Source organism: Marmota marmota, unplaced genomic scaffold (assembly GCF_001458135.2).
Source record: "Marmota marmota marmota unplaced genomic scaffold, marMar, whole genome shotgun sequence".
NCBI classification, from domain to species: domain Eukaryota; kingdom Metazoa; phylum Chordata; class Mammalia; order Rodentia; family Sciuridae; genus Marmota; species Marmota marmota.
The window spans coordinates 30,387,295-30,398,959 of record NW_026000221.1 but is presented as its reverse complement, the minus strand read 5'-3'; the positions used below and the strand labels follow the sequence as shown (position 1 = coordinate 30,398,959).

Sequence of the window (11,665 nt, the reverse complement as noted above, 5' to 3'; positions counted from 1 at the left end):
TATTTATTTTTTTTGGTACCAGGGATTGAACCCAGGGGCATTTAACACTGAGCTACATGGCAAGCCTTTTGTTATTTTATATTTTGAGACACGGTCTTACTGAGTTGCTTAGGGCCTAAGTTGCTGAGACTGGCTTTGACTTGTGAGCCTCCTGTCTCAGCCTCCTAACCAAAATTCACCACTTTAAAATACATAACTCGGGGGCTGGGGATGTGGCTCAAGCGGTAGCGCGCTCGCCTGGCAAGCGTGGGGCCCGGGCTCGATCCTCAGCACCACTTACAAAAAAAGACGTTGTGTCCATCAGAAAAATAAATAAATAAATAAATAAATTCTCTCTCTCTCTCTCTCTCTCTCTCTCTCTCTCTCTCTCTCTCTCATTCCCTCCCTCCCTCTCCCTCTCCTCTCTCTTAAATTCTATCCTCAGTACCACATAAAAATAATTAAATAAAAATAAAATATTGTATTGATCTACAGCTAAAAAATATCTTAAGAAAATTAAAATAAAAATCATTCCCATCATAAGACACTGTATTCTTTCCTCCCCCTCAAATACTGGCAACCACTAGTGTTATTTTGTTTCTTTGGATTTGCCTATACTGGACATCTCACATACATGGAATCATATAATATATATGTGGCCTTGGATATCCAGTTTCTTTCACTTGCTACAATTTTTCAAGGTTCATCATGTTATAATATATATAAGTACCTCATTTCTTTTCATGGCTAAATAGTATTTGCTATATGGATGTGTGCTACATTTTATCTCTTCATTGGTTAATAAACATCCAGGTTGTTTGTACTTTTTGGCTATTACAAATAAGACTGCTAAAAACATTTGTTTACAAGTTTTCATGTTGACTGTGTTTCAATTCTCTGAGACATATAACTAGGAGTAAAACTGCATAGTCATATGGTAATTCTATTTTTAACATTTTTAGGTACTGTCCACCCAGCTCTTTTTTAAAAGTAGATGCACAATTTTATAACCCACCAGTAATGTATGAGTTTTCCAATTTTTCCACACCTAACCATCACTTCTTATTGTCATTTCAATTTTCTATTTTAGTCAGTTTAGTGGATATGAGGTAGTACCTCATTGTGATTTTGATTTACATTTCCCTAATGACTAATGGTATTGAGAATCTTTTCACATACTTCTTGACCATTATATGTCTTCATTGGATAAGTGTCTATTTAAATACGTTCATCATTTTTAAAGGCTTATTTGCTTTTCTATTATTGAGTTGTAGGAGTTATTTTTATATTCTAGGTATAAGTCGCTTATCAGATATATGATTTGGAAATATTTTCTCCCATTCTGTGAGCTTTCATTTTACTTTCTTTTTTAAAAAATTTGTTCTAGTCAGTATACATGACACTATAATGCTCTTCAATTCATTGTACACAAATGGAGCACAATTTTCCACTTATCTGGTTGTACATGAAGTAGGGTCACTCCATTCGTGCAATCATACATGTACCTAGGATAATGATGTCCATCTCATTGCCCCATATCCCCTCCCATCCTTCCCTTTTGCCCAATCCAAAGTTCCTCCACTTGTCCCCTGCACCCCACCCCCATTATGGATTAGCATCCACTTATTAGAGAAAATATTAGGTCTTTGGTTTGGGAGGATTGGCTTACTTCCCTTAGCATGATATTCTCCAACTCCATCCATTTACCTGAAAGTGCCATAATTTTATTCTCTTTTAATGCTAAGTAATATTCTATTGTGTATATATACCACGGTTTCTTTATCCATTCATCTATAGAAGGGCATCTAGGTTGGTTCCACTGTTTGGCTATTGTGAATTGTGCTATTATAAACATTAATGTGGCTGTGTCCCTGTAGTATGCTGTTTTAAAGTCCTTTGGGTATAGACCAAGGAGTGGGATAGCTGGGTCAAATGGTGGTTCTATTCTAAGTTTTTTAAGGAATCTCCATACTACTTTCCAGATTGGTTGCACCAACTTGCAGTCCTACCAGCAATGTTTGAGTGTGCCTTTTCCCCCACATCCTCGCCAGCACTTATTTCATTTCACTTTCTTGATGGTATCCTTTAAAGCACATTTAAGGTTTTTTCCTTAGATGAAGTCTAATTTGCCCTTTTTTTCCTTTTCTTATGCTTTTTTAAAAAATATTTATTTTTTAGTTTCAGGTGGACACAATATCTTTATTTTATATTTATGTGGTACAGAGGATCAAACCCAGTGCCTCATGCATGCTAGATGAGCACTCTACCACTGAGCTACAACCCCAGCCCCTCTTTGCTTATGCTTTTGATGTCATATCTAAGTAACCATTGCCTAATCCAAGATCATAAAAGATTTATTCCTGTTTTCTTCTAATAATTTTGTAGTATTAACTCTTACATTTATATCTATGGTCCATTTTGAGTTAATCTTGTTGTGAGATAAGGTTATAACTTCATTTGTTTTGCACATGGATAATCTAGCATGGTATCCCAGCACTTTTTGATAAGACTTTTTCCCACTATCATGGCACCATAGTCAAATCAATTAGCCATAAATGAAAGGGTTTATTTCCAGACTCTCAGCTGAGTTGCTTTGATCTATATGTTTAACCTTATTCCAGTCTTGATGTCTCTAGCTTTGCAGAAAGTTTGGAAACCAGAAAATATGAGTCCTCCAAACCCGGTCTTTTTCAAGACTGTTTCTGCTATTTTGAGTCCCTTGAATTCCCATCTGAATCTTAGGATTTGCTTATGAATAACTGAAAAAGAATCCATCCATGATTTTTAGGATTATGTTGAATCTGTAGATGAATTTGGGGAGTTTTGCCACCTTAACAGTATTGAATCTTCCAACTTATGGCAATGGAGTACATTTACATTTATTTAGGTCTTCTTTACATTCTTTCAACATTTTTTTGTAGTTTTTGGAGTATAAGTCTTACATTTATTTTTTGTAACTTGTTCCTAAGTATTTGATTCTTTTGATACTATTGCAAATAGAATTGTTTTCTTAAGTTGACTTCTACATTATTCATTGCTACTATAGAAATATAGTTGGTTTTTGTATATATCCTGCAACATTGTGAGTTTATTAATTTTCCAGTCTTTCCTCTTTAGGATTTTCCCATATACAAGACCATGTCATCTGTGAATATAAATATTTTATTTCTTCTGTTCCAATAAAAATGACTTTTATTTATTTTCTTCCCTAATTGCTCTAGTTAGAACTTCTAGTAAATCATTTAATAGAAATGGTAAGAGGAGAAATCCTTGTCTTGATATGAACTTAGAGGGGAAAGCATTCAGTCTTCTACCATTAAATATAATGTTAGCTATAAAGTTTTTCAGAGATGGTCTCTACCAAATTAAGGAAGTTCCCTTCTGTTCCTATTTTATCATGAAAAAAATGTTGATTCATCAAGTGTTTTTCTGAATCTATATAACTGATCATATGTTTTTGTCTTTTATTCTATTTTGATTTTTATATGTTAAACCAACCTTGAATTCTTGGGACAAATTCCACTCCGTTATGCGTATTAATTCTTTTCATATGTTGATATATTCCATTTGTTAATATCTTATCTAGAAATTTTATATCAATCTTCATAAAGCTATAGGTTCTTTTCTTGTGATGTGTTTGGTTTTGGAATCAGGTTACTGACCTCATAAAATGAGTAATAATAATAATTTTTATTCCTCTTTCATATTTTAAGTTTGTGGAAGCTTGGTATTGATTTTTCTGTAAGCATTTAGTAAAATTCACCAGTGAAGTTATATAAGCCTGGTCTTTTCTTTGTGGGTAGTTTTTGATTACTTATTAAATCTCTTTAACTAGTTATAGGCTTATTTCTATTTCTGTTTCTTTTTTTAAATTTTTTTTATTTGTAGATGGACACAATATCTGTATTTTTATTTGTTTATTTTTATATGGTGCTGGGGACCGAATCCAGGGCCTCAGGCATGTAAGGCAAGTATTCTACCACTGAGCTACAACCCCCATCTATTTCTATTTCTTCTTGAGTCAGCTTCATTACTTTGTATCTTCCTAGGAATTTGTCCATTTCATCTAGGTCATCCTTTTTATTTTTCTAAGGCCAGTAGTGATATCCTATTTTATTCCTGATTTTAGACACTTGGGTGTTCTCTTTTTTCCCCACCTCAGTCATATAACTAAAGATTTGCTAATCTATTGATTTTACAAAGAACCAACTTTTGGTTTCACTGATTTTCTCTCGTTTTTCTATTTCATTTATTTATGCTGTAATTTTTATTATTCCCTCACACTGCTTGCTTTGAGTTAACTTGGCTTTTTTTCCCCTAGTTTCTTAAGGTGGTAGGTTAGCTTATTGATTTGAGATCTTTCTTCCTTTGATTGTTTTCTTTTCAAAAATTTTTTATAGTTATAGATGGACAGTATGCCTTTATTTTATTTGTTTATTTTTATGTGGTGTTGAGGATCAAACCCAGTGCCTCATGCATGCTAGGCAAGCACTTGCCACTGAGCTACAGCCCCAACTCCTGTTTTCTTTTTTTTAAGAGTCCTGATGTCAAGCAATCCTCCTGGCTCAGCCTCCCAAGAAGCTGAGACTACAGGTGGTTGACACTATATCCAGCTATTTCTTTCTTTTTAATACTGATATTTACAATTATAAATTTCCTTCCTGGTTTAGATATATCCCATCAGTTTTGCTATGCTGGTGTTTTTTTTTTTTTTTTTTTCCATTTTCATTCATCTCCAAATGTTTTCTAGAATTTATTTATTTGAATAAAATATTTTATTTAATTCAATACATCCAAAATAGTAACATTTCAATAGGTTATAAATACAAAAATATCAAGGAAATATTTTCCATTCTTTTTTCACATTAGTTCCCTGAAATTCAGTATTTTTTAAAGACAAATATGTTTGTTTTTTTAATACCTTTATTTTGTTTGTTTATTTTTATGTAGTGCTGAGGATTGAACCCAGTGCCTCACACGTGTGAGGCAAGCACTCTACTGCTGAGCCACAATCCCAGCCCCTGGAATTCAGTATTTTAAACTAAAGAATTCATCTCAATTCAGATCCTAAGTTTTCATCAGAGCTATTTTATTTGTATTTAGAGTCCATGAAATTTGTAGATAAAAAGTAAACCCAAGTTGTTCCAGACATACTACTAAAAATTTTTCAATAACTGAATCAAGTATCAGTTTTTAAATTTAAATTAATAAAACTTAAAATCTAATTCCTCAGTTAAACTATCCACATTTTAAGTGCTTGATAGCCACTGTATTGGACAGTGCAGCTCAGAAACTCTTCCACCATTTTTAATCCACACAATACTCCTAAGAAATAGTTATTCTTTTTTTTTTAAATATTTACTTATTTATTTTAGTTTTAGGTGGACACAATATCTTTGTTTTATTTTATATGGTGCTGAGAAATGAACCCAGTGCCTCACGCATGCTAAGCAAGTGCGCTACCACTTGAGCTATATCTCCAGCCCCGGAAATAGGTATTCTTATTTCCCATCTTGCAATTGGTGAGCTCAAGGAACTTTCCCAAGTTTCACAACCAGACAGGGGATAAACCAATGTGTTCCATCTTGTCACTGGGAAATGGGCCTTGGTAATTAACTGTATTATTGGGGTCACAAAAATTGCACCCAAAGCTGGTTGGTCTTTGACACAGAACTACAGAACATATTCCTAAGCTTTCCGTAATTTTTTACCCCACAGAGAAAGATGGACCCAGAAGCCTTGGCATTAGTACTAATGAGCAGAAGAAGACTGAGGCCAGTTCCCCACCATCTCTGTTATTTTTCTGAGTATCCTAATCTAACAGTTAGATGCCAATTAGGAAAAATGGTCAGAAGGAGCAAAGCACAGCCCTACAGATGCATCAAACCACTTCCCATCTTCTACATTGAAATTCTTTCCCTTCTTGAAATGAGTTGTAGAGAAACACCTCATGTTTGTCCAATGGAATGGAAAATCACAGAAATTTATTTAACTACCATCCAGGGACTTTGCCTGGGACTTTATGTACATGTCACACCAAGAACACTCCTCAGGGGACAAATGAAAGTGTAATACGTTTATTCAATGGAGTATCACATGGCCCTTAAAAAGAATGGGGAAAGATGTCTACTCTGTATTGTTGAATTTAAGTAAGTAAGCTTAAGCCAGGCATGGTGGCACATGCGTATAATCCCCATTACTTGGGAGGCTAAAGCAGGAAGATTGAAAGTTCAAGGTGAGCTTCAGCAATTTAGTGAGATCCTGTCTCAAAATTACAAAACAAAAAAATTTAAAAGGCTGGAGATATAGCTCTGTGATAGGGGTAGAATACCCCTGGATTTAGTCCCCAATACCACCTCTGCAAAAAAAAAAAAAGGAAGCTCAAAACCAAGATACATTATATGATCCCTTGTATATTTATAGGTTTGTGTATCATGCCATGTTGCTCATAGAGAGCTCTCAGTGTGGAATGGGAAGAACTTCTATACTGTGTATTTGATACACATTTAGAATATGTAACCTTTTGAACTTTAAAAAAATTAATCTTAAAGATATTTTTAAAGAAAAAAGTTATTGTCTCATTTAATCTTCAAATAATACTTAAAAAGATACAACTATCCACAAATTACAGATGGAAAAACTGAGGCTCAAGAAGTTGACATGACTAGTCTTCTCTAGGCTCCAGAACTAGAAAATAGGGGAGCCAGAAAGGGAAACCAGGATTATCTATTAACAGAGCTCTCAGTGATGGGATGGGAGTACATCAGAGGCTCAAGAACTGGGCTCCCACCTACCACATCCCTAGAACTTACCTTGAGGTCTAGGTGCAGAATGTAGTGCTGGTGGAGGTAATGCACACCCTCGCAGATCTGCTTGATGAACAAGACCACGTCCAGTTCAGTCAGATGGTACTTTTCATCTGTGATCCGGTCAAAGAGTTCACCCCCATCCACACTAGCAGAGGAAAGGGAGAGGCAGGCAGGTAAATGAGCAAAGCTCTCATAGGATTTGCCCACTTTTTTGCCAAGGACCAAAAGACAATGGCCTAGGAGAACTCAAAGTTGGCTGTATCCCATGGATCACAGGGCTACTGCCACTGCCACCTGAGTTTTCTGGAATACCTGTGTTCTAGCCCATTCCTAGTAAAAAGTATGGGATGGTCTTCCAGATTGATAATCCCTGACTCTGAATAATCTAAATCAGGGCTGCAAACTCTTCTACTTAGTGGGGAGCCAACTAGTACCTAAGTGGCAAGAAGCCTTAATGGGCAAATTTGACCATATGTGAGATAAAAGTTTTATGAAAACACACAATCCTTAGTCTTTTATTTTTCTTTTGAGAGAGACACGATATGACAAATGATTTGCTCTCCTCAGCCCTGCTGAAAGCAAAACAACAACATGAGCCTAATCCTAAATGGCCTCTGAGACCACAACTTCAATGCCCAGGGTAGTGGGAAATGGTAGGCATTGTGGCAAATCCTGTCCACAAATGGCAGTCACTGAGAGCTCCAGCTCACCGTTTCCAGCAAGGAATGCAGGCCAAGCATTATTAGACTCTTTTCGTTTTCAAGAAAAGCCAGATATCTAGATTTTCCAATTTCTATTACCTAAATTTCCCAAAGTAAATAATTCATTCAAAATCACCAAAAACTCTTTAGGCCAAACTGACAAAATATCTGCAAGTTAAATCAGGCTCAGTAGCCACTTGTTTGTAACAAAATGGCTTTGTCCTCCACGCCCCACTTGGGGTTCAAGTAGCCAAGCCAGAAAAAAGGGGGATTGCATGGTCGTCTGTGTCCCAGTGAGGGGAGGAGAGACAAAGAGCCTTGCTTAGAATGAACAAAGGCTCTGAGTTCCAACCTTGCACCTAACCTGAGGAGAAGCCACTGCCCCATGTCTATGACACTTACTACTCCATGACCAGGGTAAAGCTGTTCTTGCTCTCAAAGGCATCATAGAGTTGGATTAAGTTCACATGGCTGAGCTGGTTCATGATGTTGATCTCATTCTTCACATCCTCCTTGTGGAACCAGAGGAGAAAGAATTTACAAGCAAATAAGTCAGGAAGAGGAGAGAGTTGTACCTCCCAAGACAGACAGACACACAGACAGACATATACCCCTCATCCTTTTTGAAAAATATCCTATTGTCACCCCAGGTCTCCTTGCCTCACCATCCAAACCAGGGTTTTGCAACAGGAAGGACCTTAATTTATTCACCCATTTCAAAAGATACTAAACCCAAGGCCCAAGAATTAATGAGCCTTATTGCCCAGGGTCCCACAGGCCTCTTGGCAGAAGCCATGCCACGACACCCACATGTAGGCAGGTGTGTCTGGACTGAGGAGTGTGAGGTGACCTGCTGAGTGGAATATAGGAGTCATAAGAAAAAGGCAGGAAAGGCAGCAGCTTCTCTGTTCAGTATGGAGGGGCAATGTGGGTGCAGGGGGCTGTGAAGGAAGTGAGGGAGTCCTAAGCTTGGCTAGAAGGATCTGCTGGCTCAGGGCAGACGCCTCACCCGGTCTTTAGCATTCTTCACTTTGATGATCTTGGCGGCCAGTGGGAGATCTGTGGACTTCTCTGTGCACTTGTGAACCTGGCCAAACCGGCCCCTACAGAAACATGAACACAGCAGGCTGAGAGTACAAGAAGCTCACCCCATACGTGGTAGGCCACCTGTCCCCTGAGCTTCCTGGTCCTACTCCTTCCTCCACACACACACCATTTGCACTATCCTAGTCATAGGCCCCACACCACATGGGCTACCCTGACATCTAGAAAATGACCTCATGACCCCCACTATATGGTCTACACTACACCCTAAGGGAAAACCTCCCTGCACCCCAGGGAACATGCCTCTCACCACTCCATACCACAAGAGCTATCCTGCACCAAAGAGAGTATACTCACTGCACCTATGTTGGATCTCCTTCCAACTCCAAGATGCTCCCATATCGTACCACATGGGTCCCCCTGCACTTCCCCTCATCTATACCATGTGGGCATCCTGCACTCTAGGGATAGTCTCTTCACCCCATTCTCATGCTCTAAAGGATATCCCATTCCTGGCTTTGGTTCAATTAACCAGTTCCTGAGAATTACCTAGCAGTACCCCAGCTCATTCTCCAAGTGGTTCTGCCCTGCTATTCCTCCTCCCACCCCTTACCAAAGCAGACAGCCCACCTACCCTCCCAAGACTTCATGCTGGCACACCGTGTAACCTGCTGAGATCGAGGTCTCCTTGACACTCACCACCCGGTGTTCAAAAGGTGCTGGTGGAGCTGGGCTGTCATCTGTTTAGGAAACAAGAGACCTGTGAGTTTCCTATATGCAGCCACCCATCCCAGACCCACTTAATTACATTTGGTTTACCAGGTGACAAGCCCTTTGCCTTTCCTATAACCCAAGGATTTGAAAGCCCCTTCTCAAGAATAATCTCACTGGAGCCACCCATTTGGCAGAGGAGGAAGATGAGTCTCAAAGAGGTGAGGGGACTGGTCCAAGATTACACAGGGTAACAGTGATAGGAGGCAAACTCAAGTCTCCTGGCCACTAGGACAGTGCTGTTTGCAAGGTCAAGACATTTTGGCAGCCTTCTCATGAGGTCTAGAAGGGGAATCCTGGATGGGTTAGTGCAAGCCTGCAGGAAACAGTGCATACTGGAAAGGTTGAGCTTGCAGAGTTTAAGGAGGAGACTATTTTTAAAGCAAAAGAGGGCTACAGAGATCAGAAAAGGTGGTACGATAGGGAGGCAGCTGTAGAAATAAACACCCCATCCTTTCTCTTCTCTCACCTTCAGCTGATCCTAACCAAAGGCCAGACAGCCTGCAATGGAGCCCATAAGAGGCAGCTCCAAGGGCACAGGTGGATCTGGAGGAGAAATAAAGGATAGCCTATACTTGGAAAGATCAAAACTAATGACTTAGGGTTTTCTTGTCCTTCAGAGGTGACAGGAATACCTAGAAATGTTTCATGAAATAGAGTAAAGAAATAAAACAGAATCCAGAATATACATCAAACACAATAACATAAACCAGTTTGTACATGAAGGGCTGGAAGATGCTGAGGCAGGAGGTCAGGGGCTTGGGTTGGCATTTGTTTAGAGCTTGTCATAGGAGAATGCTGCTGGTTCTCTGGCTGCAGGGATCACTCACAATATTCCACAAACTCTGACAAAGGAAGATGATCCCAGAGATGGAGGGGTTTAGAGCCTCGGGGTCACAAGAACACAAGGATGCCTCCCACCACCCTGGGATGGTAAGCAGGTCAGCAGTCCTAATACCTCCTCCTTGTCCTGAAGAAAATCAGCTTCCTGGTCACAAATGGCCAATGATTGTTATATGTACCAGTTAATGTCATCTTTTTTTTTTGACAGGAGTCTTCCCTGTCTCAAACCAAAGTAATACCAATGGTGAAAGCTCAGGCAGCAGGTGGTTTTGAGAAATATACCAAGATGGGCCACATGGGTCCCTCCTACCCTAATACCAAGCTGATCAGAGTTTTCAGTCTTTCTGTCTCTGTGCCTTGGTGTCCAACCCCAGGATGGATAAGTAGGCTGTTCTCAAGTCTTGGACTCTCCCAGACCTGCTTAACCAACCCTGAAAGCTGCAGAAAGCAGCCCCAGGAACATAACCTCCCAATCCACTCACTTCTGGCCTTGTGTCAAGTCAGGCAGCAGCCTCACTTACCCAGAACTAGGCTGCCAGCCCCATCATCTGGGGGTGTCCTCCTTCCTGTTTCAGTTCTTGGAGTGACCCCAGCTGCATAGTCATTCCCAGGCTCAGGATGTCCTGCTCCTAAGCTTTTGTCCTGCTGCAGGGCTGAGGTCCCAGCAGGGTCATCTCCCTTGTCCCTCCTGGTGAAGCTTGATCCGGTGGCAGGCTCAGCCACAGGCCCTTGCTTCTCCTCATCATCTGCTCCCGCCTCGCTGCTTCTCTTCTGCAGTGGGGTAAACTCTTTGGCTTCTTTGGGGTTTTGTTCTCCCAGCTCAGTCTCAGGAGCTTCAGAGCAGCACCTGGGCCCAGGCAAGTCCTGCTCACTGGGATAAGCAGCTGCTGGAACCTCTATAGGGGGAGTGGGTCTGAGGCTGCCCCCTCGTGTCACAAGAAGTTCCCCGGGAGTATCCATCTCTTGCACGTGGATGGAGATTCTGAAGCAGAGAGAAATATGGCCCTGAGATTAAAAGCAAAGACTCCATAGTTAGTACAAACCTGGGTTCAAAGGCCTACTGCTGCCACTTACTGACAGTGGCCTCTTGGCTTCAATTTTATCATCTGTAAAATTAGAAATTTAGGGCTTGTGGTGGGAGACTCCAACTCCTGCCTCCTTGGAGACCTGACCACCACTGCCCAGACAGGACATCAGGAGAAATAAAAGTAGAATTACTCTATGTTCCAGCAGTTCCACTTTGGGGTATATATCCAAAAGAATTGAAGCCCATATTTATAGCAATTTTATTCACAACAATCAAGAAGTGGAACAACCCAAATGTCCACTGATGGGTCAAAGGATAAACAAAATGTGGGAAAGACAAACAGTGGAATATTATTCAGCCTTTTAAAAAGGAAGGAAATTCTGACACCTGGTACAAAACAAATGAACCTTGAGGATAATATATGAAGTAAAATAAGCCAGTCACACAAGGACAAATAATGCATGATGTCATTGATATGAGATTAAAAAGAG

The 11,665-nt window shown here is 39.8% G+C and overlaps 1 protein-coding gene across 10 annotated transcripts in view; it reads right to left on the bottom strand.

Moving 5' to 3' along the window:
• Positions 1-11,665, bottom strand: part of LOC107144901 (VPS35 retromer complex component) — an 87,466-nt gene that overhangs the window by 51,786 nt on the left and 24,015 nt on the right. For all 10 annotated transcript variants that reach the window (XM_048792254.1, XM_048792256.1, XM_048792255.1 and 7 more), the window contains exons 4-8: positions 10,669-11,129; positions 9,168-9,273; positions 8,499-8,592; positions 7,892-8,001; positions 6,792-6,933 (exon numbers count right to left, since the gene is read on the bottom strand). In XM_048792254.1, the coding sequence (XP_048648211.1) occupies positions 6,792-6,933; positions 7,892-8,001; positions 8,499-8,592; positions 9,168-9,273; positions 10,669-11,129 (913 nt within the window). The remainder of the gene's footprint in view (positions 1-6,791; positions 6,934-7,891; positions 8,002-8,498; positions 8,593-9,167; positions 9,274-10,668; positions 11,130-11,665) is intronic.